The 27,500-nt window shown below is 49.8% G+C and overlaps 3 protein-coding genes across 4 annotated transcripts in view; 2 read left to right on the top strand and 1 right to left on the bottom strand.

Annotated features, from left to right (window-relative positions):
* The window catches only part of LOC132463289 (extracellular sulfatase Sulf-2-like), a 12,897-nt gene extending 10,925 nt beyond the window's left edge, over window positions 1-1,972 (top strand). Inside the window, 4 exon segments of the mRNA XM_060059350.1 lie at window positions 652-751; window positions 898-973; window positions 1,539-1,667; window positions 1,912-1,972. Coding sequence (XP_059915333.1) covers window positions 652-751; window positions 898-973; window positions 1,539-1,667; window positions 1,912-1,972 — 366 coding nt within the window.
* Window positions 1-27,500, top strand: part of mrgbp (MRG/MORF4L binding protein) — a 92,815-nt gene that overhangs the window by 26,265 nt on the left and 39,050 nt on the right. The window lies entirely within an intron of this gene.
* The window catches only part of LOC132462977 (myosin-7B-like), a 28,670-nt gene continuing 11,638 nt past the window's right edge, over window positions 10,469-27,500 (bottom strand). Inside the window, exons 20-46 of one of the 2 annotated variants that reach the window (XM_060058799.1) lie at window positions 26,872-26,989; window positions 26,413-26,536; window positions 26,096-26,232; window positions 25,445-25,615; window positions 25,175-25,259; window positions 24,412-24,654; window positions 23,925-24,101; window positions 23,317-23,462; window positions 23,090-23,180; window positions 22,644-22,801; window positions 21,241-21,472; window positions 20,569-20,695; window positions 19,880-19,998; window positions 19,171-19,367; window positions 18,728-18,911; window positions 17,074-17,239; window positions 16,524-16,648; window positions 16,259-16,374; window positions 15,837-16,023; window positions 14,902-15,111; window positions 14,669-14,794; window positions 13,332-13,422; window positions 12,913-12,992; window positions 12,553-12,657; window positions 11,684-11,779; window positions 10,895-11,038; window positions 10,469-10,754 (exon numbers count right to left, since the gene is read on the bottom strand). In XM_060058799.1, the coding sequence (XP_059914782.1) occupies window positions 10,743-10,754; window positions 10,895-11,038; window positions 11,684-11,779; window positions 12,553-12,657; window positions 12,913-12,992; window positions 13,332-13,422; window positions 14,669-14,794; window positions 14,902-15,111; window positions 15,837-16,023; window positions 16,259-16,374; window positions 16,524-16,648; window positions 17,074-17,239; window positions 18,728-18,911; window positions 19,171-19,367; window positions 19,880-19,998; window positions 20,569-20,695; window positions 21,241-21,472; window positions 22,644-22,801; window positions 23,090-23,180; window positions 23,317-23,462; window positions 23,925-24,101; window positions 24,412-24,654; window positions 25,175-25,259; window positions 25,445-25,615; window positions 26,096-26,232; window positions 26,413-26,536; window positions 26,872-26,989 (3,767 nt within the window). In that variant the 3' untranslated portion in view covers window positions 10,469-10,742. The remainder of the gene's footprint in view (window positions 10,755-10,894; window positions 11,039-11,683; window positions 11,780-12,552; window positions 12,658-12,912; window positions 12,993-13,331; window positions 13,423-14,668; window positions 14,795-14,901; window positions 15,112-15,836; window positions 16,024-16,258; window positions 16,375-16,523; window positions 16,649-17,073; window positions 17,240-18,727; window positions 18,912-19,170; window positions 19,368-19,879; window positions 19,999-20,568; window positions 20,696-21,240; window positions 21,473-22,643; window positions 22,802-23,089; window positions 23,181-23,316; window positions 23,463-23,924; window positions 24,102-24,411; window positions 24,655-25,174; window positions 25,260-25,444; window positions 25,616-26,095; window positions 26,233-26,412; window positions 26,537-26,871; window positions 26,990-27,500) is intronic. The other variant, XM_060058808.1, reaches the window with a different exon arrangement.

Below are 27,500 nucleotides of genomic sequence, written 5' to 3'. Positions count from 1 at the left end.
TGTCTGTCTGTCTGTCTGTCTGTCTGTCTGTGGACGACAGCATGGAGAAGGTGTCTGTCTGTCTGTCTGTCTGTCTGTCTGTCTGTGGACGACAGCATGGAGGAGGTACCTGTCTGTCTGTCTGTGGACGACAGCATGGAGAAGGTACCTGTCTGTCTGTCTGTCTGTCTGTGGACGGCAGCATGGAGAAGGTACCTGTCTGTCTGACTGTCTGTCTGACTGTGGACGACAGCATGGAGAAGGTACCTGTCTGTCTGACTGTCTGTCTGTCTTTCTGTGGACGATAGCATGGCTAAGGTACCTATCTGTCTATCTGCCTGTCTGTCTGTCTGACTGTGAACGACAGCATGGATGAGATACCTGACTGTGTGTCTGCCTGTCTGTCTGTCTAATGGACGACAGCATGGCGAAGGTACCCCGTCTGTCTTTCTGTCTGTCTGTGGACGACAGCATGGAGAACACTGACTACCTATCTGACTACCTGTCTGATAGACAACCTGTCTGACTACCTGTCTGCCTGTCTGACTACCTGACTGTTGGTCCCACTGTCTGTCTGACTGTCTGCCTAACCACCTGTCTGTCTCACTATAACATCGCATCACTCACAGTATTTGTGTGTCAAACTTGGTGTGTGTGTGTGTGTGTGTGTAGCTGTATAACATGCTGGTGGAGACTGGGGAGCTGGACAACACCTACATCATCTACACCGCCGACCACGGATATCACCTGGGGCAGTTTGGGCTGGTCAAAGGTCAGCTAGAACCTGTTAGAACCAGTTACAATATCACTAGAACCTCACCAGAGCCTATTGCAATATTACTAAATATTACAACTTTTATAAAAGTGTGTGTGTGTGTGTGTGTGTGTGTGTGTGTGTGTGTGTGTGTGTGGTTCCAGGGAAGTCGATGCCGTATGAGTTTGACATCAGAGTCCCGTTCTACATCCGAGGACCGAACGTGGGGCAGGGAACCATGTAGGAACAACACCAGCAGGACCAATAGATATCTATAACCATATTGATATAGATCTATATATATGTCAGATCAATATAGATATCTATATCTATAATGATATCTATATTGATATAGAACTATATATATATATGACAGATCTATATAGATATCTATATCTATAACCATATCTATATTGATATAGATCTATATACATGTCAGATCAATATAGATATCTATATCTATAATGATATCTATATGGATATAGAACTATATATATATATGACAGATCTATATAGATATCTATATCTATAACCATATCTATATTGATATAGATCTATATATATGACAGATCTATATAGATGTATATAGATATCTTCATCTTTATAAAGGGTAATACTGAAACAGTATGGTTGGATTATTGGCACATGAAGGCTGAAGGCGTAGCAATGACCCACTGGACCGGAAAGCTTTTAAAACAAGTGTGTGTGTGTGTGTGTGTGTGTGTGTGTGTGTGTGTGTGTGTGTGTGTGTGTGTGTGTGTGTGTGTGTGTGTGTGTGTGTGTGTGTGTGTGTGTGTGTGTGCAGTAACCCCCACATGGTCCTGAACATCGACCTGGCCCCCACCATCCTGGACATGGCCGGTCTGGACGCCCCGGGGGACATGGACGGGAAGTCTGTCCTCTCCCTGCTGGACAGACACACACCCGGCAACAGGTACCCTAGGTCTGTCTCTGTGTCTCTCTGTCTGTCTGTCTGTCTCTCTGTCTCTACGTCTCTACGTCTCTACGTCTCTACGTCTCTACGTCTCTACGTCTGTCTGTCTCTACGTCTCTACGTCCCTACGTCCCTACGTTTCTCTGCCTGAAAAAAATAGTTAGAAAAGAAAAAATAATAATCAGAAAGACAATATAGAATCTAAGGAACTGGTGCAGATGTTTAAAACTTGTTCGCTCCTCAGGTTTCAGGTGGTGAAGAAATCCAAACCATGGAGAGACTCTTTCCTGGTCGAAAGAGGGTAACCTTTATAAATATTACTAACTAATATCGTTATTATGTGTTCATATTCAACAAGAGGGTAAATCATTATTATTATTATTAATAGCTAACATCATAATTATGCGTTCAAATTCATCAAGAGGCTAAATCATTCTTCTTATTATTAATAACTAACATTGTTCCTATTCATCCAGACATGCTGTTATCAAGTTCTCTCTCACTGTTGCTGTGAACTACGATGAGTCAGAGAGCTGTGTTGTGATTGGCTACCTGACAGGAAGTTGCTGCCCCAGCGTGTGGACGGACAGGAAGTGTCCCAGGAGGAGAACTTCCTGCCCAAACACCAACGTGTGAAAGACCTGTGTCAGAGGAACGAGTACCAGACCCCCTGTCAGCAGACGGGACAGGTACTTATACCCTAGTAACACTAGAATAAGTAGTACTAGTACTAGTGGTGGTACTTATACTCTAGTACCACTAGAATGAGTAGTACTGGTACTAGTGGTGGTACTTATACCCTAGTACCTCTAGAATGAGTAGTACTGGTACTAGTGGTGGTACTTATACCCTAGTACCTCTAGAATGAGTAGTACTGGTACTAGTGGTGGTACTTATACTCTAGTACCACTAGAATGAGTATTACTAGTACTAGTGGTGGTACTTATACCCTAGTACCTCTAGAATGAGTAGTACTAGTGGTGGTACTTATACCCTAGTACCTCTAGAATGAGTAGTACTAGTGGTGGTACTTATACTCTAGTACCACTAGAATGAGTAGTACTGGTACTAGTGGTGGTACTTATACCCTAGTACCTCTAGAATGAGTATTACTAGTACTAGTGCTGGTACTTATACTGTAGTACCACTGGTACTAGTAGTGGTTCCCTAATTCCACTAGAATGAGTAGTACTATTACTAGTAGTGGTACTACTGATTATATCAGTCATGGAATGGAAAAGCTTGACATGATTTATACCGAAATTACTATTACATAATGTGTGTGTGTGTTTGTTTTGTGTGTGTGTGTGTGTGTGTGTGTGTGTGTGTGTGTGTGTGTGTGCGTTCCCCTGTGTGTGTGTGAGTGGAAGTGGCAGTGTGTAGAGGACTCCACAGGGAAGCTGCGCCTTCACAAATGTAAGACGGAAGGGGGCGTGGCCAAGAGCTTCCAGAAGGGTCCGCCCAAACGCCTGCGTCCAATCAGCATCAAGTCCCAGCTGTACCAGCGGAGGATGGGGTCATGTGACTGCGGCGGCCCGGCGGTGAGGCCACGCCCCTCCTCACTGCGTCCCTTCAAGAAGAAGTTCCTCGTCTCCAAGAAGAGTGAGTCCTGTCTCTCATTGGCTCCCTCACTTTGACACTATGAGCCAATCAGAACCCCAGGGTCGGCTTAGGCCCTCTGATGAGGGGCAGGTCCTAGACCACTGTTAAGAGGTCTGGGATCTAGGACCCCCTGGTCTTGTACTGGTGGGCTATCGTGGACCCGGGTTCCTAAAGGTGGACTGACTCCATGGTGGAGTGATGTCTGGGGGGACTCTGCCCTCTAGTGGGCGATGTCAGTACTGCTCCGTGCTCCTCTAGACGTCCCCTCAGGTCATCAGCTTCTGGTTGTTTGTTTGTTTGTTTGTTTGTTTGTTTGTTTGTTTGTTGGTCCAGAATTCAAAGTGCTGAAGAGCTACTCCCGAAACCGCTTCAGCCGCTCGGTGTCCAGTTACCAGGGCAACCACAGCCTGCTGGGCGGGGCCACCAGGCAGCCAATCAGCCATCAGTCTGATGAGGACTCCAGCGGAATGGGAGGAGTCCCCAGCACCCTGGCTCCGCCCAAATCCATCAGGGTGACAGAGAGGTGTGTGTCTGTGTGCGTGTGTGTGATACAATGCCGAGTACTCAGACAGTTGATTTGTGTACGACTACACCAATCTCCATTTGTGTGTGTGTGTGTGTGTGTGTGTGTGTGTGCGATAGGTGTTCTATCCTAGCCAACGACACGGTGAGCTGTGATACCGGTCTGTACCAGTCCATACAGGCCTGGAAGGACCACAAGCTGCGCATAGACCACCAGGTACTGCTGACTGACTGACTGACTGACTGACTGACTGACTGACTGACTGACTGACTGACTGACTGACTGACTGACTGACTGATGACTGACTGACTGACTGACTGGCTGACAGGCTGACAGGCTGAATGACAGGCTGACAGGCTGACCTTTTTTCTTTGCTACCGACCGGTTGTCTGACATCTGTCTCGTCCAATAAGATCGAGACGCTGCAGACGAAGATAAAAAACTTGAGGGAGGTCAGAGGTCATTTGAAGAAGGCCCGCCCCCTGAAGTGTAACTGTAACAAATATAAGTAAGTTACACACGCACGCACGAATGCACGCACTCAATCACGCACGCACACCCACACCCACAGAGACTCAGACAGAGACTCACACATACACAGACAGACACACGCCCACGCACAAGTACGCACACACATACAGACACACACACACACACGTATACACACACACATGCACAATAACGGTGTTTGGGTGGTGTATGTCCCATGTATAACGGTGTTTGGGTGGTGTATGTCCCATGTATAACGGTGTTTGGGTGGTGTTTGTCAGGAGGCTGGGTGCAGCTGGTCAGAGGGCGTGGCTGCTGAAGGAGCAGAGGAGGAGGAAGAAGATGAGGAAGGTCATGAAGAGGATGAAGAACAACGACACGTGCTCGATGCCCGGACTGACCTGCTTCACCCACGACAACCAGCACTGGCAGACCCCACCCTACTGGACCTGTGAGACCCCCCCCCCACACACACACACACACACACACACACACACACACACACACACACACACACACACACACACACACACACACACACACACACACACACACACACACACACACACACACACACACACACACACACACACACACAAAGGCACGCACGCACACACAGTAAGACCTACATCTTGATTATTTAGTGTGTGTATATATTATATAGAATCTATATTGTGTGTGTGTTTGTGTGTGTGTGTGTCTGTGTGTGTGTAGTGGGGTCGTTCTGTGCCTGCACCAGTGCCAACAACAACACCTACTGGTGCCTGCGGACCATCAACACCTCACACAACTTCCTGTTCTGTGAGTTCGCCACCGGCTTCCTGGAGTACTTTGACCTCAACACCGACCCCTACCAGGTACACACACTCACGCACAGACGCATGAACACACACACACGCACAGACGCATGAACACACACTCACGCACAGACGCATGAACGCACACACACGCACAGACGCATGAACGCACACACACGCACACACGCATGCACACACACACACGCACAGACGCATGCACACACACACACGCACAGACGCATGAACACACACACACGCACAGACGCATGAACGCACACACACGCACAGACGCATGAACGCACACACACGCACACACGCATGAACGCACACACACACACACGCACAGACGCATGAACGCACACACACGCACAGACGCATGCACACACACACACGCACAGACGCATGAACACACACACACGCACAGACGCATGAACGCACACACACACACACGCACAGACGCATGAACGCACACACACGCACACACGCATGAACACACACACACACACACACACACAGCATGTATCAGAGGCTCGTATCAAAGCGCCTCCAGTGGTCCACACAGAGAGAGAGACTCTAGAGAGCTCACTACCAGCCTCCTGGAGTAGTCTAGAGAGTCTCTCTCTCTCTCTCTCTCTCTCTCTCTCTCTCTCTCTCTCTCTCTCTCTCTCTCTCTCTCTCTCTCTCTCTCTCTCTCTCTCTCTCTCTCTATACAGGATGATGGTCTCTCTCTATACAGGATGATGGTCTCTCTCTAGAGTATGTTGTTCTCTATCTAGAGGATGATGGTCTCTCTCCCTCTAGAGGATGATGGTCTCTCTCTCTAGAGGATGATGGTCTCTTAGAGGATGATGGTCTCTCTCTCTCTAGAGGATGATGGTCTCTCTCTCTCTCTCTCTCTCTCTCTCTCTCTCTCTCTCTCTCTCTCTCTCTCTCTCTCTCTCTCTCTCTCTCTCTCTCTCTCGAGGATGATGGTCTCTCTCTCGAGGATGATGGTCTCTCTCTCGAGGATGATGGTCTCTCTCTCTCTAGAGGATGATGGTCTCTCTCTCTATGGTCTCTCTCTCTCTCTCTCTAGAGGATGATGGTCTCTCTCTCTCTAGACGTTGATGGTCTCTCTCTCTAGAGGATGATGGTCTCTCTCTCTCTCTAGAGGATGATGGTCTCTCTCTCTAGAGGATGATGGTCTCCCTCTCTCTAGACGTTGATGGTCTCTGTCTCTCTAGAGGATGATGGTCTCTCTCCCTCTAGAGGATGATGGTCTCTCTCTACCCAGATGATGTTGACGATGATGATGATAGTCTCTCTCTCCAGATGATGATGATGTTGATGATGATGATAGTCTCTCTTTTCAGATGATGATGATGATGATGATGACGGTCTCTCTCTCTTCAGATGATGATGATGACGGTCTCTCTCTCTTCAGATGATGATGATGACGGTCTCTCTCTCTTCAGATGATGATGATGACGGTCTCTCTCCAGATGATGATGATAGTCTCTCACTTCAGATGATGATGATGATGGTCTCTCTCTCTCTCTTCAGATGATGATGATGATGATGACAGTCTCTCTCCAGATGATGATGATGATGATGACAGTCTCTCTCTCCAGATGATGATGATGACGGTCTCTCTCTCCAGATGATGTTGATGATGATGATAGTCTCTCTCTCTCTCTCTCTCCAGATGATGATGATGATGATGATGACGGTCTCTCTCTCCAGATGATGTTGATGATGATGATAGTCTCTCTCTCCCTCTCCAGATGATGATGATGATGATAGTCTCTCTCTCTCTCTTCAGATGATGATGATGATGATAGTCTCTCTCTCTCTCTTCAGATGATGATGATGATGATGATGATGACGGTCTCTCTCTCTCTCTTCAGATGATGATGATGATGATGATGATGATGACGGTCTCTCTCTCTCTCTTCAGATGATGATGATGATGATGACGGTCTCTCTCTCTCTCTCTCTCTTCAGATGATGATGATGATGATGACGGTCTCTCTCTCTCTCTCTCTCTTCAGATGATGATGATGATGACGGTCTCTCTCCAGATGATGATGATGACGGTCTCTCTCTCCAGATGATGATGATGATAGTCTCTCTCTCGCTCTCCAGATGATGAATGCGGTCAGTTCTCTGGACAGGACGATGCTCAACCTGCTGCACGTCCAGCTGATGGAGCTGAGAGGCTGCAGGGGCCACAGGCAGTGTAACCCACGCACGCGCTCAGTAGAGCCCGGTACGACCCCACACACACACACACACACTGTAACCCCCGCACGCGCTCAGTAGAGCCCGGTACGACCCCACACACACACACACACACACACACACACTGTAACCCCCGCACGCGCTCAGTAGAGCCCGGTACGACCCCACACACACACACACACACTGTAACCCCCGCACGCGCCTCAGTAGAGCCCGGTACGACCCCCACACACACACACACACTGTAACCCCCCGCACGCGCTCAGTAGAGCCCGGTACAACCCCACACACACACACACACACACTGTAACCCCCGCACGCGCTCAGTAGAGCCCGGTACGACCCCACACACACACACTGTAACCCCCGCACGCGCTCAGTAGAGCCCGGTACGACCCCACACACACACTGTAACCCCCGCACGCGCTCAGTAGAGCCCGGTACGACCCCACACACACACACACACACACACACACACACACACACACACACACACTGTAACCCCCGCACGCGCTCAGTAGAGCCCGGTAGAGTGATGTTTAGTTTTCAGTTTGTAGAATGTTCTTCACAATGTTTACTAATGATTAATTAATGATTTACTGACCAATCAAATAACATTTGAAATGCCAGGTGATGATTTGTTAGTAACCAATCAAACTGTTTTGTTTAGCAGGTGGACAGGAACATGGCAGCTTTGATGATTACAGGTACACCCACACCCACAGATACACACCTACACACACAGGCATGCACGCACGCACAAAGGCACGCCAAGCGCACGCGCACAGACATACACAGTGCATGTGAAATTTGTCTTTTCCGTTATTTTCCTTCCCGCTTTGGGCTGTGGTGCTTCTGCTGAGAAAGAGAATGTGTAGCAGAGTGTGTTACAGTGTGTGTGTGTGTGTGTTTGATACAGAGTGTGTAGCAGAGTGTTTCACGGTGTGTGTGTGTGTGTGTGTCACAGTGTGTCACAGTGTGTGTGTGTGTGTTTGTTACGGAGTGCGTAACAGTGTGTCACGACGGGTGTGTGTATTACAGAGTGTGTAGCAGAGTATTTCACGGTGTGTGTGTGTGTGTGTGTGTGCGTGTTACAGAGTGTGTAAAAGAGTGTGTAACAGCGTTTGTGTCACGTGTGTGTTACAGAGTGTGTAACAGAGTGTGTCACGTGTGTGTGTTTGTTGCATCAGGATGTTTGAGAGGAAGAAATGGCCAAAAGTCAAGAGACCCTCCTCACCCAGAACCTTGTGAGTTCCCTCCCCTCCTCCTCCCTCCCCCTGCTCTCTCTCTCTCTCTCCTCTCTCTCTCTCTCTCTCTCTCTCTCTCTCTCTCTCTCTCTCTCTCTCTCTCTCTCTCTCTCTCTCTCTCTCTCTCTCTCTCTCTCTCTCTCTCTCTCTCTCTCTCTCTCTCTCTCTCCTAATCTGTCTCTCTCTCTCTCTCTCTCCTAATCTGTCTCTCTCTCTCCCCTAATCTGTCTCTCTCCCTCCCCCTCCCCTAATCTGTCTCACTGTAGTGTGTGTAGTTTAGTGTCAGTCAGCTGTCTGCCTGCTTGCATGTCTGTCTGTCTGTCCACCTTTGTGTCTGTCAGTCTGCCTGTCTGTCTCTCTGTTCGATTTTGTTACTTTTCAAAAACAACCATCCTTAGAGATGCCTTAGACATGGAAAGGCTTTCATTTTGATGTGTGTGTGTCAATGTAGGGGTCAGATCTGGGATGGCTGGGAAGGTTAAACCTTCGTCTGGTTGGTCGACCGCTGACTCCGCCCTCTGCCAGAAGGACCTATCAGCTGCTGATGAAACGGGAGAGTTGCAAGGCGACCAAGCTCCTGTGTTGTAGGCCAGCCAATCATCTTCTGCCATATCTCTGACATCATTAACCCCACCCACTTTGCATCCAAGGGTGACTCAAGGATTGGACGGATTGAAGCTCCGCCCCTAAACACGTGACCTCTCCACGTCTGATTTCATCCTCCTACCATCCCAGGTGTGTGTGTGAGAGAGGGAGAGAGAGATTCTCCAGGGTCCAAGTACCTGTGTTCTGAAGGCATCTGATTGGATGAAACCGGTCAATCTAATTTACTTTGAAGTTTGATGAAGAAGACTCCTCTCCTCCCTTTCCTCTCCTCTCTCCTCTCCTCCCTCTCCTCTCCCTCTCCTCCCTCTCCTCTCCCTCTCCTCCTCTCCTCTCCCCTAGGCGGCATTCTTGTAGTATTGTATTAATTGCTAAATAGTCATGACTAAAAACTGTTTGTTTCTTGAGAGCCCCAGTAGGGAACAGGAACTGGTTTCTATGGACATTATGACCTCACTTCCTGCTGAACTGAGTTTCCTCTTCTAACTGAGTGTTTGTTTCTACGACAACGGGCCACCTGCCTGACATTCAAAGAACTTTGAAATATACTAATCTAATGACTACTTTACCAACGATGCAATGCAACTTCAGCCTGGGACCACGAAGCCAATCAGTGGTGCAGTCCCCGCGGAACGCTGGAGAGAGAGAGAGAGAGAGAGAGAGAGAGAGAGAGAGAGAGAGAGAGAGGCAGTCCTGACCTAAAGCAGGGATGTGTTACGGATGGATGGATACAGATGTCTTGTGTTTACAGAGGTCGCAGCCCGCCACACAGAGGGTGTGTCGGTTTGAATCCTGGGTCAGACCCCCCGCTGTTCTGCCCCGTGTCCCCGATCCAGTTCTCTGTCACACACACACCTGCTCGCTCACACGCACACACACACACGCACACACACTGGATATGTAGACACATACATGCCCCTCCCCTAAAGAATTGTCGAGCTCTTTTAGCGGGTTAGCTTAGCGTAGGAGGGTTAGCATAGCACTGAGCAGATGAAGAGATTGTCAAGGAGAAGAATGTTCACTGGTGTACAGAGATGTACTGTAAGTTGGTTAGTTGTCAATAAAGTGTTTTATGATTGTGTTTCACAGCTCTTTAAATGTGTGTGTGTGTGTGTGTGTGTGTATGCACATTTGTGCGTCATTATCTCTGTTTTATTTCAGTACAGAAAGCAAATTTGAAAAGAAAAGTCAGAGTTGTGCAATTCAAACACACAAAACTTTATTCGTAAAGCACCAGCAACACACAAACCTTATTCGTAATGCACCACCAACACAAAAAACTTTTTCATAAAGCACCATCAGCAGACAACTTTGTTCACCTTAAAATTACTCATAACCCAACATGATCAAATTCACGTCAAACTATTCCCATGCTGATTTGAAAAACTTAATTTGAATTCACTGTCAATCTGATGGTCTCCATGGTGATATTGTGTTGATACTGGTAACTGTAGACCGTACACCAACCATCGGAAACACACGGATGACCTTTGAAACTCCACACATCATGGGCACACGCACGCACACACACACACACACACACACACACACACACACACACACATAGCAGCAGCGGTCCACCATGATGTCCTTCTCACTCAATGATCTGGAGACGCGGAGAAGAGTCATGAATTATATTCAGTTAATGTACAGTGTTTCTGTTTCCATGGCAATATCACAGATTACAAATGCTTCATACGATTGTTTAAAAAAAATGTTACGGTACACCCACACACACAAGCTCACCATGGCCACCTTGGTGGTCTGCTGCCGGGTCCGGACCAGCAGCTTGCTGACGGTGGTCTCCGCCATGCCCGCGCGCTCCTCCGCATCGTCCAGCTCGTGCTGCATCTTCCTGACGCGCGTCACGTTGCTGCTCACCTGCTCCTCCTAGTGGACAGCAGCAGCACCGCACACATTCGCTCTATTAATAATACCTAATGAGGACTTTTCCCCTGGGGGACAAAACACATCTGGTTCAGGGGCCTTATCAAAGCCCAGTCCTGTAGCGACCTTATGCCAGTAGAAACCTCCTCAATCGGTTAGAAACATGTCGTATGGCAATATTAACCCTACATTGAATATCGAAACTAGAATGCGTTTCGTCGTAACGAACTGTGAGAGTGTGGATGCTAAAATGCTTATGACACAAAACACGAGACACTTGCTAAGGGAGATGTCCTCAATTTGCACGACCAGTTTCCAGTTCCTGGGACCTTCTGAAGCGGACTTGTCATTCATAGAATAATGTTTGCTGATTTCCATATTTCATTTTTTTCATAGAGCATGTCTATCAAGTCATGTGTCATTTTCCCCTGTGCTTATTTGGAAGAAGATTTATAAAGTTCACCATAACTTTTCCGTACAGAGAAATCTATGTTTCTCTGTATGGAAAAGGGACCAAGAGGTAGAAATGTTCAGCTAATAATATACTGTATTACTGTATACAAAGCTTCAGTAATTGTCCTCTATCTGGGGCTTATCGATGTCTCCTAACTAAAACACAACCTTCGGATGTCTCCTGATAGAGCCTACCGCGTTCTCTGACTGTCGCTTGTAGCTCTTGACTTTAGTCTGCAGTTTTTCTATCAGGTCCTGCATGTGCAGAAGAGTCTTCTGGTCTTCCTCTGTCTGAAAACAGTAAGAAAACAAGCAATACATGATCAATATATGATCAGTACTTGTTCAATACTTCTTTACAATAATACATGCATCTACATCATGTTTTCAAAATAATCAATATATTAATTCATACATTTTCTAAATACAATATATCTAGTTATCTAGTATTTTCTCATAAAACTAGAGCGTAGAAACCATTAGGGCAAGAGCAATAGAGTGAAGAGCAGTAGAGTGAAGAGATGTTAAACAGACAGTAGTAGTAGAGTCTGTTAAACAGACAGGAGCAGCAGAGTGAAGAGCAGTAGAGTGAAGAGATGTTAAACAGACAGGAGCAGTAGAGTGAAGAGCAGTAGAGTGAAGAGATGTTAAACAGACAGGAGCAGTAGAGTGTAGAGCAGTAGAGTGAAGAGATGTTAAACAGACAGTAGTAGTAGAGTCTGTTAAACAGACAGGAGCAGCAGAGTGAAGATCAGTAGAGTGAAGAGATGTTAAACAGACAGGAGCAGTAGAGTGAAGAGCAGTAGAGTGAAGAGATGTTAAACAGACAGGAGCAGTAGAGTGAAGAGATGTTAAACAGACAGGAGCAGTAGAGTGTAGAGCAGTAGAGTGAAGAGATGTTAAACAGACAGGAGCAGTAGAGTGTAGAGCAGTAGAGTGAAGAGATGTTAAACAGACAGTAGTAGTAGAGTCTGTTAAACAGACAGGAGCAGCAGAGTGAAGATCAGTAGAGTGAAGAGATGTTAAACAGACAGGAGTAGTCGAGTGACGAGCAGTAGATTGACCTGGTAGGTCAGCTCCTTGACTTTTCTCTCGTAACGCCGGGCCCCCTTCACGACCTCCTCGCTCTTCTTCTCCTCCAGCAGCAGTGCGGTCTCCAGCTCCCTCACCTGGTCACACAGGTGATAACATTCAGACAGGTACCTGGTCACACAGGTATTAACACTCAGACAGGTACCTAGTCACACAGGTAATACTCTCAGACAGGTAGGCTCACCTGGTCACACAGGTGATAACACTCAGGGAGCTACCTAACCTGGTAGCACACTGAGACAGGTAGTGTCACCTGGTACACAGACACTCTGGTTCACTCAGACACCCTGGTTTACTCAGACTCTGGTTGCATGTTTGAAGGCGTCACTCACTCTGCTCTCCAGTTTGTGGAGCTGTTTCTTCCCTCCCTTCAGCGCCATCTGCTCCGATTCATCCAGACGCACCTGAAGGTCTGGAGCACAAACACACGCCATCAGGACCTGTAGCTTATACACACAGGTAGAGGGTCTGTAGACAGGTAGACAGTATGGAGACAGGTAGACAGTATGGAGACAGGTAGACAGTATGGAGACAGGTAGACAGTATGTAGACAGGTAGACAGTATGGAGACAGGTAGACAGTATGGAGACAGGTAGACAGTATGGAGACAGGTAGACAGTATGTAGACAGGTAGAAAGTATGGAGACAGGTACACACTATGGAGACAGGTACACACTATGGAGACAGGTAAACAGAATGATAGACAGGTGAACGGTATGACAGACAGGTGGACAGCCTGTGAGACAGGTACCTCTGACAGTGGTCTCCATGTTCTTCTTCATCCTCTCCAACGCCGTGGTGCTGTCCTGCTCCTTCTTCAGCTCCTCGGCCATCAGGGCCGCCTGCAGGACGAGGAGAACATAATGAAGATACATGTTCTACTGGAGGAGAACATGATGAAGATACAAGTTCTACTGGAGGAGGAGGAGAACATGAAGAAGATACATGTTCTACTGGAGGAGGAGGAGGAGGAGGAGGAGGAGCAGCAGGAGAACATGTTGAAGGTACATGTTCTACTGGAGGAGAACATGATGAAGATACATGTTCTACTGGAGGAGAACTTGGTGAAGATACATGTTCTACTGGAGGAGAACATGGTGAAGATACATGTTCTACTGGAGGAGAACATGGTGAAGATACATGTTGTACTGGAGGAGGAGGAGGAGGAGGAGGAGGAGGAGGAGGAGGAGGAGGAGGAGAACATGATGAAGATACATATTCTACTGGAGGAGAACATAATGAAGATACATGTTGTACTGGAGGAGGAGGAGGAGGAGGAGGAGGAGAACATGATGAAGATACATGTTCTACTGGAGGAGGACGAGGAGGATAACATGATGAAGATACATGTTCTACTGGAGGAGGACGAGGAGGATAACATGATGAAGATACATGTTCTACTGGAGGAGGAGGAGGAGGAGGAGGAGGAGGAGGAGAACATGATGAAGATACATGTTCTACTGGAGGAGGACGAGGAGGATAACATGATGAAGATACATGTTCTACTGGAGGAGGACGAGGAGGATAACATGATGAAGATACATGTTCTACTGGAGGAGGAGGAGGAGGAGGAGGAGGAGGAGGAGGAGGAGGAGGAGGAGGAGGAGGAGAACATGATGAAGATACATATTCTACTGGAGGAGAACATAATGAAGATACATGTTGTACTGGAGGAGGAGGAGGAGGAGGAGGAGGAGGAGAACATGATGAAGATACATGTTGTACTGGAGGAGGAGGAGGAGGAGGAGGAGGAGGAGGAGGAGGAGAACATGATGAAGATACATGTTCTACTGGAGGAGGACGAGGAGGATAACATGATGAAGATACATGTTGTACTGGAGGAGCAGCAGGAGTAGTATTCAGTGGTAAGTAGTTAGTGGTTAGTAGATAGTATTCAGTGGTTAGTCGTTGGTGGATAGTATTAAGTGATTAGTTGTTTAGTGGTTGATATTTAGTGGTTAGTTGTTAGTGGTTTGGATTTACTGGTTAGTATTCAGTGGTCAGCAGTTAGTGGTGACTGGTTAATATTTACTGGTCAGTGGTCAGTGGTTATTGGTTGGTGGTTAGTGGTGGCTGTAGGTGACTCACGTCGGTGAGGGCCTTCTTGGCCTTGTCGCTGGTGGAGCGACCCTCCTGTACGGCCTCCTCCACCTCCCCCACCAGCACCACCAGCTCCGCCTCCAGCTTCCGCTTCACGGCCACCAGGCCAGACACCTGCCGGGGTCAAAGGTCAACGGGTCAGGGTCACCATATTCACACAGACTATGTTTGTGCGTGTGTGCGTGTGTGTGTGTGTGCGTGTGTGTACCACAGGGTCTCACCTGGGTGTTGAGGTGGTTGGCTCTCTCGATGGCCTCTACTAGCTCGTGTTCAGCCATCTTGTGGGCGTGGTCAGACTGTTCCAGAGCACTCCGTAGCTCCGCCTCCTCGGCAAGGAGCAGCGAGCAGCGACGCTCCACCAACACCACCTGCTCCTTCAGCTGATTGGTCAGCTGGAACTTGTCATCCAGCTCCACCTGTTGCTCTTTCACCTGGACACACCAACCAGCTAGTTAGTCCTATTAACTAGTGGACCTGGACACACCAACCAGCTAGTTAGTCCTATTAACTAGTGGACATGGACACACCAACCAGCTAGTTAGTCCTATTAACTAGTGGACCTGGACACACCAACCAGCTAGTTAGTCCTATTAACTAGTGGACCTGGACACACCAACCAGCTAGTTAGTCCTATTAACTAGTGGACCTGGACACACCAACCAGCTAGTTAGTCCTATTAACTAGTGGACCTGGACACACCAACCAGCTAGTTAGTCCTATTAACTAGTGGACCTGGACACACCAACCAGCTAGTTAGTACTATTAACTAGTGGACCTGGACACACCAACTAGCTAGATATTCATATTAGTTAATGGACCTGGACACATCAACCAGCTAGTTATTCATATTAATTAGTGGACCTGGACACACCAACCAGCTAGTTATTCATATTAACTAGTGGACCTGGACACATCAACCAGCTAGTTATTCCTATTTACTAGTGGACCTGGACACACCAACCAGCTAGTTATTCATTTTAACTAGTGGACCTGGACACACCAACCAGCTAGTTATTCCCATCAATTAGTGGACCTGGACAAACTAACCAGCTAGTTATTCCCATTAACTGCTGGACACACCAGGAGGAGCGTACCTTTGTCTACAGGTGAGTATTTGGGGCGTACATGTCTCTACAGGTGAGTATGAGGGGCGTACCTGTGCCTGCAGGTGTCTGGTGAGCCTCATGCTCTCAGCGGCCTGGCGGTTGGCCTGGCTCAGCTGGAGCTCCATCTCGTTCAGATCCACCTCCATCTTCTTCCTGAGGCGGACCGCCTCGCCACGGCAACGCAGCTCCGCCTCCAGGCTGGTCTGCATGGCCTCCAGGGAGCGCTGGTGAGTATGCCTGACACGCACCATCACGATCAATATAGTATATGTTTATGGTTTATAATGTATTGTTTCAATGAACTAATGCCCCTCAGCATGCAGAGAGAAGCTCATTACTATTTTGGAACCTCCCTCATATTTCTTCATCATACACGTATTCGAATATTCGAATTTACGAACAAATCGTAAACTCGAACGATTTGTCCAAGTTTACAACGGATTTGGTCGTTGGTTTGGTTTGGTTTGGTTACCTGAGGTTGTCGATCTCTTCGTCCTTCTCTGAGATCTTTCTGTCGACCTCTGCTTTCATCTGATGGAACTCCAACTGGGCTTTGAGGGTCTTGCTCTCCTCGTGCTCCAGAGTTCCCTAGAGAACCGTGGAACGTTAGTACCCCAACTGCTCTCCTCTTGAGAACCGTGGGCACTTTAACAACCACACTGATATATATACATATATATATTGAGGAGGTTATGAGATGGAGGTTGGGGGATGGAGGTTGTCAGAAGTAGGGTTACCTCTGCCTCCTCCAGAGCAGCTCTGATGTTGCTCTTCTCCACATCCAGAACCTTCTTGATCTTCTCCAGCTCGTGGATGGTCTTCCCTTCCCGACTTATCTGCTCTGTGAGCTCCACGATCTCCTCTGTAGACCAACACATCTCTGATGTCTCAGCACATCTGTGACATCTCTAACATCTCTAAAATATCAACACATCTCTAACATCTCTTACATCTCGAACATCTCTAACATCTCCAACATCTCCAACATCTCCAACATCTCTAACATCTCCAACATTCCAACATCTCCAACATCTCCAACATCTCCAACATCTCCAACATCTCCAACATCTCCAACATCTCCAACATCTCCAACATCTCCAACATCTCTAACACCCCAACATCTCTAACATCTCTAACATCTCTAACACCCCAACATCTCTAACATCTCTAACACCCCAACATCTCCAACACACAAGACAGAGAGAGAGAAAGAGAGGGAGAGGCAAAGAGCGAGGGGGGAGAGGTAGACTGAGAGAGGCAGACAGGGAGAGGGACGGGGGTCCTCACCCTGGAGGTTCTTGTTCTCCCGGTTGGCCGTCTCCAGCTGCTCCAGGGCCTCCTCGTAGCTGTTCTTCAGCCTGAAGAGCTCCGTGCTCAGGCTGCGTCCCTCTCTCTGAGAGCCCTCCAGCTCCGCCTGGCTCTCCTCCAGCCTCAGCTTCCACTCGCTCACCATCTGCAACACACCAGACAGGCTGTCTCACTGCAATACACCCACAGCCTGTCTCACTGACACCAGACAGGCTGTCTCACTGCAATACACCCACAGCCTGTCTCACTGACACCCACAGGCTGTCTCACTGCAATACACCCACAGGCTGTCTCACTGACACCAGACAGGCTGTCTCACTGCAATACACCCACAGGCTGTCTCACTGACACCCACAGGCTGTCTCACTGCAACACACCAGACAGGCTGTCTCACTGCAATACACCCACAGGCTGTCTCACTGACACCCACAGCCTGTCTCACTGACACCCACAGGCTGTCTCACTGCAATACACCCACAGGCTGTCTCACTGACACCCACAGGCTGTCTCACTGCAATACACCCACAGGCTGTCTCACTGACACCCACAGGCTGTCTCACTGCAATACACCCACAGCCTGTCTCACTGACACCAGACAGGCTGTCTCACTGCAATACACCCACAGCCTGTCTCACTGACACCCACAGGCTGTCTCACTGCAATACACCGACAGCCTGTCTCACTGACACCCACAGGCTGTCTCACTGCAATACACCCACAGCCTGTCTCACTGACACCAGACAGGCTGTCTCACTGCAATACACCCACAGCCTGTCTCACTGACACCAGACAGGCTGTCTCACTGCAATACACCGACAGCCTGTCTCACTGACACCCACAGGCTGTCTCACTGCAATACACCCACAGCCTGTCTCACTGACACCCACAGGCTGTCTCACTGCAATACACCCACAGGCTGTCTCACTGACACCAGACAGGCTGTCTCACTGCAATACACCCACAGGCTGTCTCACTGACACCAGACAGGCTGTCTCACTGCAATACACCCACAGCCTGTCTCACTGACACCCACAGGCTGTCTCACTGCAATACACCCACAGCCTGTCTCACTGACACCCACAGGCTGTCTCACTGCAATACACCCACAGGCTGTCTCACTGACACCCACAGGCTGTCTCACTGACACCCACAGGCTGTCTCACTGACACCTACAGGCTGTCTCACTGCAGCACACACCCTGTCTCACTGCAACACACCCAAAGGATGACTCACTGCAACACACATGTTGTCTCACTGCAACCCACAGGCTGTCTCACTGCAACACACCCACAGGCTGTCTCACTGCAACACACCGACAGGATGTCTCACTGCTACACATACCCAGCGGCTGTCTCACTGCTACACTCCCACTGCAACACCTTGGTGAGGACCTCAAGGCTTCTACGACGGCTGGTCATAAGATAAGATGGAGATGAGAAATGTGTTCCTCTAGAGGGCCGCCTTACCCCCCGCTAGCCTCGCTTTGATTGGCTCCTGCTGGTACCTGACCCCCCGCTAGCCTCGCTGTGATTGGCTCCTGCTGGTACCTGACCCCCTGCTATCCTCGCTGTGATTGGCTCCTGCTGGTACCTGACCCCCGGCTATCCTCACTGTGATTGGCTGCTGCTGGTACCTTGTCAAAGTGCCGTTGTTTCTTGTCCAGGGCGAGCGCGGCGGCGTTGGAGCGCTCCAGCTCCACCGCCAGGTCCTCCACCTCCGTCTGGAGCCGCAGACGGCCCTTCTCCAGGGAGGACCACCTGGCCCGGGACGCCTCCAGGGCCTCCTCGCTGCTCTGCAGACGCACCACCAGCTTCTTCCTGTCGGACAGGAAGCAGTCTCTCAGTCCCGCGCCACAGAGCCTCAAGCTCCTCCCGTGAGGAGTAGTACTGTGGTACTACTGTACTACTGTAGCACCACACTGTAGTACTACAGTAGTAGTGGTTCTAGGCAGTAGTACTACAGTATTAAAGTACTACTACAGTAGAAGTGGTTCTAGGCAGCAGTACTACAGTTTTACAGTCATACTACAATAGTACTACTACAGTACTACACTATCGTCCCACCCTGGTGACCTACTTGGCGTCCTCCAGCTCCTCCACCTTGTGCACGGCGTCCATCTCGTACTTGGTCCTCCAGGTCGCCACCTGGCTGCTGGAGGCGGTCAGCGCCCGCTGCAGCTCCGCCCGCCCCGCCGTCTCCTCCTCCAGCTGCTCCCGGAGCATCGCCGCGTCACAGCGCGCCGCCTGCACCGCGTGGGCCAGCGCCACGCGCGCCTGCACCCACAGGGACGGACACACGCACACACAAACACGCACGCAGGCACGCACGCACGCACACATACAGACACACAGGGGGTTCAACTAGCGGCTCGGCGGCCATCTTGTCCTTGAGGGTGAGGTGAGGGTGTGTTGAGGGTGAGGTTAGCGTGAGGTGAGGGTGAGATGTGGAGGGGTGTGGTGAGGGTGGGGTGTGGTGAGGGTGAGGTGAGATGTGGTGAGGTTGGTGAGGGTAATGGAAGGGTGAGGTGTGGTGAGGGTGAGGTGAGGTAGGGTGAGATGTGGTGAGGGTGAGCTGAGATGTGGTGAGGTGTGTTGAGGGTGAGGTTAGCGTGAGGTGAGGGTGTGGGTGAGATGTGGAGAGGTGTGGTGAGGGTGAGGTGAGGTGAGGGTAATGGAAGGGTGAGGTGTGGTGAGGGTGAGGTGTGGGGAGGTTGAGGTGTGGTGAGGGTGAGGTGTGGTGAGGGTGAGGGTGAGGTGTGGTGAGGGTAAAGGAAGGGTGAGGTCACCTTGCTCTCCTCCTCAAGCTGTCGCTTCAGGTCGTCCTGGTTCTGAATAAGCCCCGCCTTGGAACGTTGGAGCTGACCAATCAGAGCATTCCCCTCCTCCAAACGACGACTGTACTCGGCTGATGGTTGGATGAGAGATAGATGATGACTACAGACCGGAGGGGAAGGGCTTCTGCTCAGCATTGACTCAATAGTCTAGAACTCTGGTCTTCTCCTCTGGTCTGGTCTCCTGGTTTTATACTCTGGCCTAGTATCACTCTGCCTCTGACTGATCTGTGTGTGTTTGTGTGTAGTATGTAGTGTGTTACAGTGTGTGTGCATAGTAGGCAGCGTGTTATGGTGTATGTGTGTGTGTGTGTGTGTGTGTGTGTATGTATGTATGTATGTATGTGTGTATGTGTGTGTGTGTGTGTGTGTGTGTGTGTGTGTGTGTATAGTATTAGTGTGTGTGTGTGTGTGTGTGTGTGTGTGTGTGTGTGTGTGTGTGTGTGTGTGTGTGTGTGTGTGTGTGTGTATGTATAGTATTAGTGTGTGTGTGTGTGTGTGTGTGTGTGTGTGTGTGTGTGTGTGTGTGTGTGTGTGTGTGTATGTGTGTGTAGTATATAGTATGTTCCAGTGTTTGTCTGGTGTGTGTATGATTGAATGTTTGTATAGTAAAGTGTGTGTTACAGTGTGTGTGGTGTGTGTACCTGTCTCTGTGACAGCCCTGGCGTTCTGGGCTGTGAGGTCACTCGTCTGTCTCTGCAGCTCGTCCGCTCGCGTCCTGCTCTCGCTCAGCTGGTCTTCATACAGCCGGCACATCTTGTCCACTCCGGCCTACACACACGTTAGACGCGTAAAACACACATTATACACACGTTATACACACATTATACACACTATACACACATTATACACACTATACACACGTACAGTCTACACACAACACATATTATACGCACATTATACACACATTAGACACACTATATACACACGTACAGTCCAAACACACGATAGACGCACACGTACAATCAACACACATTAAACACACATTATACACACTAAACACACTATATGCAGTATACTCAGCTTATACACTTTATACACAAACACGTACAGTCTACAGACACATTATATACACATACACACATTATTCAAACATACACACACACATTATATACCCAAACACACACACATTATATACACATATACACACATTATATACACGTACACAAACTTACAGTCCACACACATTACAAATGATCAATAATATAAAATATGAACTTGAGCATCATGTGTGTTTGTGTGTGTGTGTGCGTGGGTGTGTGCATGGGTGCGTGCGTGCATGTGCGTGCGCATGTGCGTGCGTGTGTGCGTCAGACCTTGGCCTTGGTGAGCGTCTCCAGGTGGGCGTTGAGGTCGTCGGCCTCCAGACGGGCCTCGGCGTTCTCCTTCTCCAGGCGGAGCTTCCCCCGCTGCAGCAGCTCCATCTGCTGGCCCAGTTCCGTCACCGCCTCCGCGTGCTTCCTCCGCAGCCCGGCCGCCGTGGCCTCGTGGAGAAGCCCCGCCTCCTCCAGCTCCCGCCGCACCTTCAGGAAGTCCGCCTCCCGCCGCCTGGGGAAGGAGCGTACTTTAGTACTTTAGTAGTGTAGAACTTAGTAGTGTAGAACTGTAGTAGTGTAGTACTCTTAGTACTGTGGTACTGTAGTACCCTTAGTAGTACTCTCGAACTGTAGTACCCTTAGTACTTTAGTACTCTAAGTACTCTCGTACTGAAGTACTCTTAGTACTGTAGTACTTTAGTAGTGTAGTACCTTCAGTACTCTATTGCCGCTTTTCCACTGCATGGTACCAGCTCGACACGACTCGACTCGACTCGACTCAGCTCGCATTTTTTGCGTTTCCACTGCAAAATCATGGTATCTGGTACCTGAAGTGGCTGCTTTTTCTAGTACCGCCTCGCTCTAGGTTCCAAGCGAGCTGAGCCGATGCTAAAAGGTGACGTCGGCAGACGGCCGGCCACTGATTGGCCAGAGAGTGTGACGAAGTCACGAGAGCGACATGGCAACCATGCTGGTAACAGCCATAGCAGCGCCGCAGCCAACATATTCCACTTCTTCAACTTCTTCAACATGCCAGCTAATAATACGAACACGAATACCATCGCATCGATGTCCTCCATTGTTGTTATGTGGGTTCTGTCCATGTGTGGGTTGCGTAGGTGTTGTTTGCGTCGCGTACAAAAATACGTCACGGCCCTTTCGCGCAGCCGACCGCGCCCACGTCCAGGAGGTACTATTTGCGATGGAAAAGGACCCACGCTGCTACCGTGTCGAGTCGTGTCGAGTCGTGTCGTGTCGAGTGGAGCTACATGTGCGGTGGAAAAGCGGCATAAGTACTCTTAGTACTGTAGTACTTTAGTACTCTTAGTACTTTAGTAGTGTAGTACCTTTAGTCTTGTACTAAGTGTACTAGGGAGGTAGGGAGGTGAATGAGGAGGTGCGTAGGGAGGTGAATGAGGAGGTGCGTAGGGAGGTGAATGAGGAGGTGCGTAGGGAGGTGAATGAGGAGGTGCGTCGGGAGGTGAATGAGGAGGTGCGTAGGGAGGTGAATGAGGAGGTGCGTAGGGAGGTGAATGAGGAGGTGCGTAGGGAGGTGAATGAGGAGGTGCGCAGGGAGGTGAATGAGGAGGTGCGTAGGGAGGTGAATGAGGAGGTGCGTAGGGAGGTGAATGAGGAGGTGCGTAGGGAGGTGAATGAGGAGGTGCGTAGGGAGCAGCAGGGACCTGTTGAGGGCGATCTGAGCAGCAGAAGCTCCTCCCGCCTCCTCCAGTCTCTCTCCCAGCTCCTCCAGCTCCTTCGCCAACTCGTTCCTCTGCCGCTCCGCCTTCGTTCGCCACGCCCGCTCTGCCTCCAAGGCCTCCTCCAGCTCCTCGATACGGGTCTGAACACACCATCATCATCACCATCATCATCATCATCATCATCATCATCATCATCATCATCCCCATCATCATCATCATCCTCATCACCATCATCATCACCTTCACCATCATCATCATCATCATCATCATCACCACCACCATCGACACCACCATCATCATCACCACCACCACTATCACCACCACTATCACCACCACCACCACCACCATCACCATCACCTCTCTCCCACCGTCTCGGGACAGAGAAGCTATGGGAGGATGTGGTCATCAGTTGTGTCTGGTGGACCAACCTGCAGCTCTTTGATCCTCTTCTGGTGCTGAGTAGCCTGACTCTGTTCATCCTCCATCTTGGCCTGGAGCTGGCACAGCTCAAAGTCCTTCCTTCAGGGGGGGGTGGTGGGGGGGGACCAGAGACCATATAAAGGTTGTTACTTGAGACACAAACCAGGTGTACCAGGAGTGTTTCTATGTCCCACAGACTCCACGGGAGGTGCAGACGGTCCACAGGCTCTCCTACTTTTTCAGTTTCTCCTCCAGGTGCTCCTTCTCCACCTCCAGGTCCCTGACGGACTCCATGGACAGCTTCAGATCCCCCTCCGTCTTCCGTTTGGTTCGCTCCAGCTCGGTGCGCAGCTTCTTCTCCTGCTGCAGGGAGATCTCCAGCTGCACAGGGAGGGGGGTGTTAGCTAGAGCTCACAGCTCACAGCTCTTTGTGAACACAGCCACGACATTCTGCCAACCGGTCTCAGAAACAAGGCTGGAGCAGACAGACAGGTATGCCAACAGACAGACAGGTATAATAACAGACAAACAGGTATGATAACAGAGAGGTGTGATAGCAGACAGACAGGTATGATAATAGACAGGTGTGATAGCAGACAGACAGGTGCAATAACAGACAGACAGGTGTGACAGCAGACAGGTATGATAACAGACAGGTATGATAACAGACATGTATGATAGCAGACAGGTGTGATAGCGGACAGGCAGGTGTGATAGCAGACAGAGAGGTTTGATAGCAAATTGGTGTGATAGCAGACAGGTGTGACAGCAGACAGGTGTGATAGCAGACAGGTGTGACAGCAGACATGTGTGATACAGAAAGACAGGTAGGAGCTGTCTCACATCCTCCACGTGCTGCTCCAGGCGGCTCTTGGCCTTCTGCAGCATGGAGAGCTTGTCCTGGTGAGCCTGCAGGTCGTGGAGCACCTGCTGGTGGACCTCGTGGAGTGCAGCCTTCTCCCGGGTCAGGGACGAGACCGACTCATCCAGCACAGCCATCTCATGGCCCAGGTTCTTCACCTGCACACACACACACACGCACACACAAACAGGTAGGGTAGAGCAAGGTCAGTCAGACAGGCAGACAGGTAGGATAGGTCGGGGTCAGGTAGACAGGTAGGAGAAGTCAGGGTCAGGCAGACAGGCAGACAGATAGACAGGTAGGAGAGGTCAGCGTCATGAAGACAGGCAGACCGGCAGACAGGTAGGAGAGGTCGGGGTCAAGGAGACAGGTAGGAGAGTTTGGGGACAGGCAGACAGGTAGATAGGTAGCAGAGCTCGGTGTCAGGCAGACAGGTAGACAGGCAGTACTTCGGTAGATCCCAGTCACCTTGTTCTCCAGCCCGTGGCGATCCTTCTCCACCTTGGCCAGAGTGACCTCCAGGTCGTCCACATCCCTCTTCAGTGACATCACTTCCTCGTCCAGCTCCCGTTTCTTGGAGGCGAGGGTGACACTCATCTCCTCCTCGTCCTCCAGGCGCTCATGCAGCTCCTTCTGCTTGCTCTCCATCTGGATCTTGGTCTGGATCAGCTGACTGCAGCGCAACTCTGCGTCCGACAGGTTGTCCTGCTCCTGTAACACCAGACACCACCCAAACAGGTGGGTGGAGGCTCAGTTAGGGGGTGAGAGGGTGTGGTTATGTATTGGCCCAGGTGTGAGGAGGTCTGGTTGTGTATGGGCCAGGTGTGAGGGTGTGGCCAGGTGTGAGGGGGTGTGGTTGTCTAGAGCCCAGGTGTGAGGGTGTGTGCCCTGGTGTGAGGGGTTGTGGTCTGGTATTGGCCCAGGTGTGAGTGGGTGTGGCCAGGTATGGCCCAGGTGTGAGGGTGTGTGGCCAGGTGTGAGGGGGTGTGGCCTGGTGTGAGGGGTTGTGGTCTGGTATTGGCCCAGGTGTGAGTGGGTGTGGCCAGGTTTGGCCCAGGTGTGAGGGGTTGTGGCCAGGTGTGAGGGGGTATGGTCTGGTATTGGCCCAGGTGTGAGTGGGTGTGGCCGGCTATGGCCCAGGTGTGAGGGGGTGTGGCCAGGTGTGAGGGGGTGTGGTCTGGTATTGGCCCAGGTGTAAGGGTCGATTCCATGGGCCAGGTGTTTAACTCACAGCCTGTAGTTGGAGACCAAGGTCGATCTTCTCCTGAACCAGAACCACCTGCTTCTCCTCTGCCTCGCGACGCTTCACCTCCGATCTAAACACAACATACGACATAACAACCACAACAACAGCGACGTTGTTGTTATTTTTCTTGCTATTTAAAACGGATGTTATGTTCATGTTGTGCCTCAAGTTTTTGAGATTGATTGTTGGACAGATGTGCTCGCCCCAACTCCACTCAGAGACAACAGGCACCGGTTGATTGACAGACTCACGGACCTATCAAAGGTCTCCTTCAGCGTGTTGAACTCCTTCCGGACCGCCACCAGCTCCTTCTCCACCTGGGCGCTCTTCAGCAGGGGGCGGAGCTTGTAGAAGAGCATCATCCAGGGCCAGGTGCGGACGGTGTAGAAGGCTCGCAGGGTGAACTGGATCACTGACACCGCCTCCCTGATAGCGGGGAGGCCATGCATCAGAACAGCTTCTCATTGGTCTCTAGTGGACCACACCTGTACTATAGTACACCTGTACAGTTCACCTGTACACCTGTAGTAATACACCTGTACACCTGTAATAATACACCTGTACACCTGTAATAATACACCTGTACACCTGTAATAATACACCTGTACACCTGTAGGAATATGCCTGTACAGTTCACCTGTACACCTGTAGTAATATACATGTACAGTTCACCTGTACACCTGTAGTAATACACCTGCACAGTTCCCCCGTACACAACAGAAGGGAGGTGAAGACGGAGGAAGAGAGGGGAGGGGAGGAGAGAGGGAGGGAGGGGAGTGGAGGAGGGAAGAAGAGAGGGAAGAGGAAGAGAAGAGAGGAGATATAGAAGAGATGATAGATAAGGAAAGGAGGCAGGAGAGTGGACTGGAACTGGACTGGAAAGATGAGGAGATGAGGGGGGGCTACCATTCTGTTGCCATCCTCTTGAGCTCCACCATCATGAGTTTGCGCCTGCAGACGGCTTGGACGGTGGTGAGGAGCTTGGACAGCCGGCGGTCCCTCATGTCCTCCAGGACACCCAGGAGACCTGCCTTGAAGAACACCTGCAGGTGGATGGGGAGGAGGAGAGGAGGATGGGGAGGAGGAAACAGGATAGGAGGGAGCAGTGAGACCAGCAGTCTGCTGATAGTTATACTACTAGACGTAGTACTGTATCAGTATAAGAGTATGCAGTACCTTGGACAGCAGTACTAGTAGTATATCAGTATGACAGTATGCAGTACCTTGGACACCCCAAACTTGTACTGGCTGTGGTCGATGTCCAGGGAGCCCAGCAGCTTCTCCACAGCCTTCCTGCTGTCCACAAACGAGTCCTCTGGAATGACCGACGGGCTCAGGATACGGTACCTAGAGAACCAGGTAACATATTCCATGTAGCATACCACTACTACATACCTGGTAGCATGTAGCATGTGTCATACCACTACTACATACCTGGTATCATGTAGCATACCACTACCACATCCCAAATTAAAACCTCTATTGGTTCATTAAGACTTCTATTGCTTCATTAAGACTTATATTGGTTCATTAAGACGTCTACTGGTTTATTAAGACTTCTATTGGTACATTAAGTCTTCTACTCGGTTCATTAAGCCTTCTCCTGAATTCTGAAGAATCTATGGGTCCTGGGGGACTGACCTCTCTTTGAACTCTGCATACAGGAAGTGGGCGAGACTGACCTCTCTTTGAACTCGGCGTACAGGATGCGGTTGGGGAAGCCCTTCCTGCAGATGCGGATCCCCTCCAGCACGCCGTTACAGCGCAGCTGGTGCAGCACCAGGAACGGCTGCATCACCCCTGCACAATGCCCAGGGAGACCCCAATGCAGGTTACAGTATGATACTGTAGATTACAGTATGTTACAGCCTACAGTATGTTACAGTATGTTACAGTAGGTTACATTAGGTAACAGTAGGTTACAGTATGTTACCGCCTACTGTAGGTTCCAGTAGGTAACCGTAAGTTACAGTAGGTTACAGTATGTTACAGTAGGTATAGTAGGTTACAGCATACAGTAGGTAACCGTAGGTTACAGTACGTTACATTAGGTAACAGTATGTTACCGCCTACTGTAAGTTCCAGTAGGTAACCGTAGGTTACACTATGTTACAGTAGGTTACAGTAGGTTACAGTTTGTTACAGTAGGTTACAGTAGGTTACATTAGGTAACAGTAGGTTACAGTATGTTGCCGCCTACTGTAGGTTCCAGTAGGTAACCGTAGGTTACACTATGTTACAGTAGGTTACAGTAGGTAACCGTAGGTTACACTATGTTACAGTAGGTTACAGTAGGTTACAGTAGGTTAAA

The sequence above is a fragment of the Gadus macrocephalus genome, chromosome 1, assembly GCF_031168955.1.
Source record: "Gadus macrocephalus chromosome 1, ASM3116895v1".
In the NCBI taxonomy this organism is placed as follows: domain Eukaryota; kingdom Metazoa; phylum Chordata; class Actinopteri; order Gadiformes; family Gadidae; genus Gadus; species Gadus macrocephalus.
Note: the sequence above shows the minus strand (reverse complement) of the source record. Positions and strands in the feature narration are given on the sequence as shown.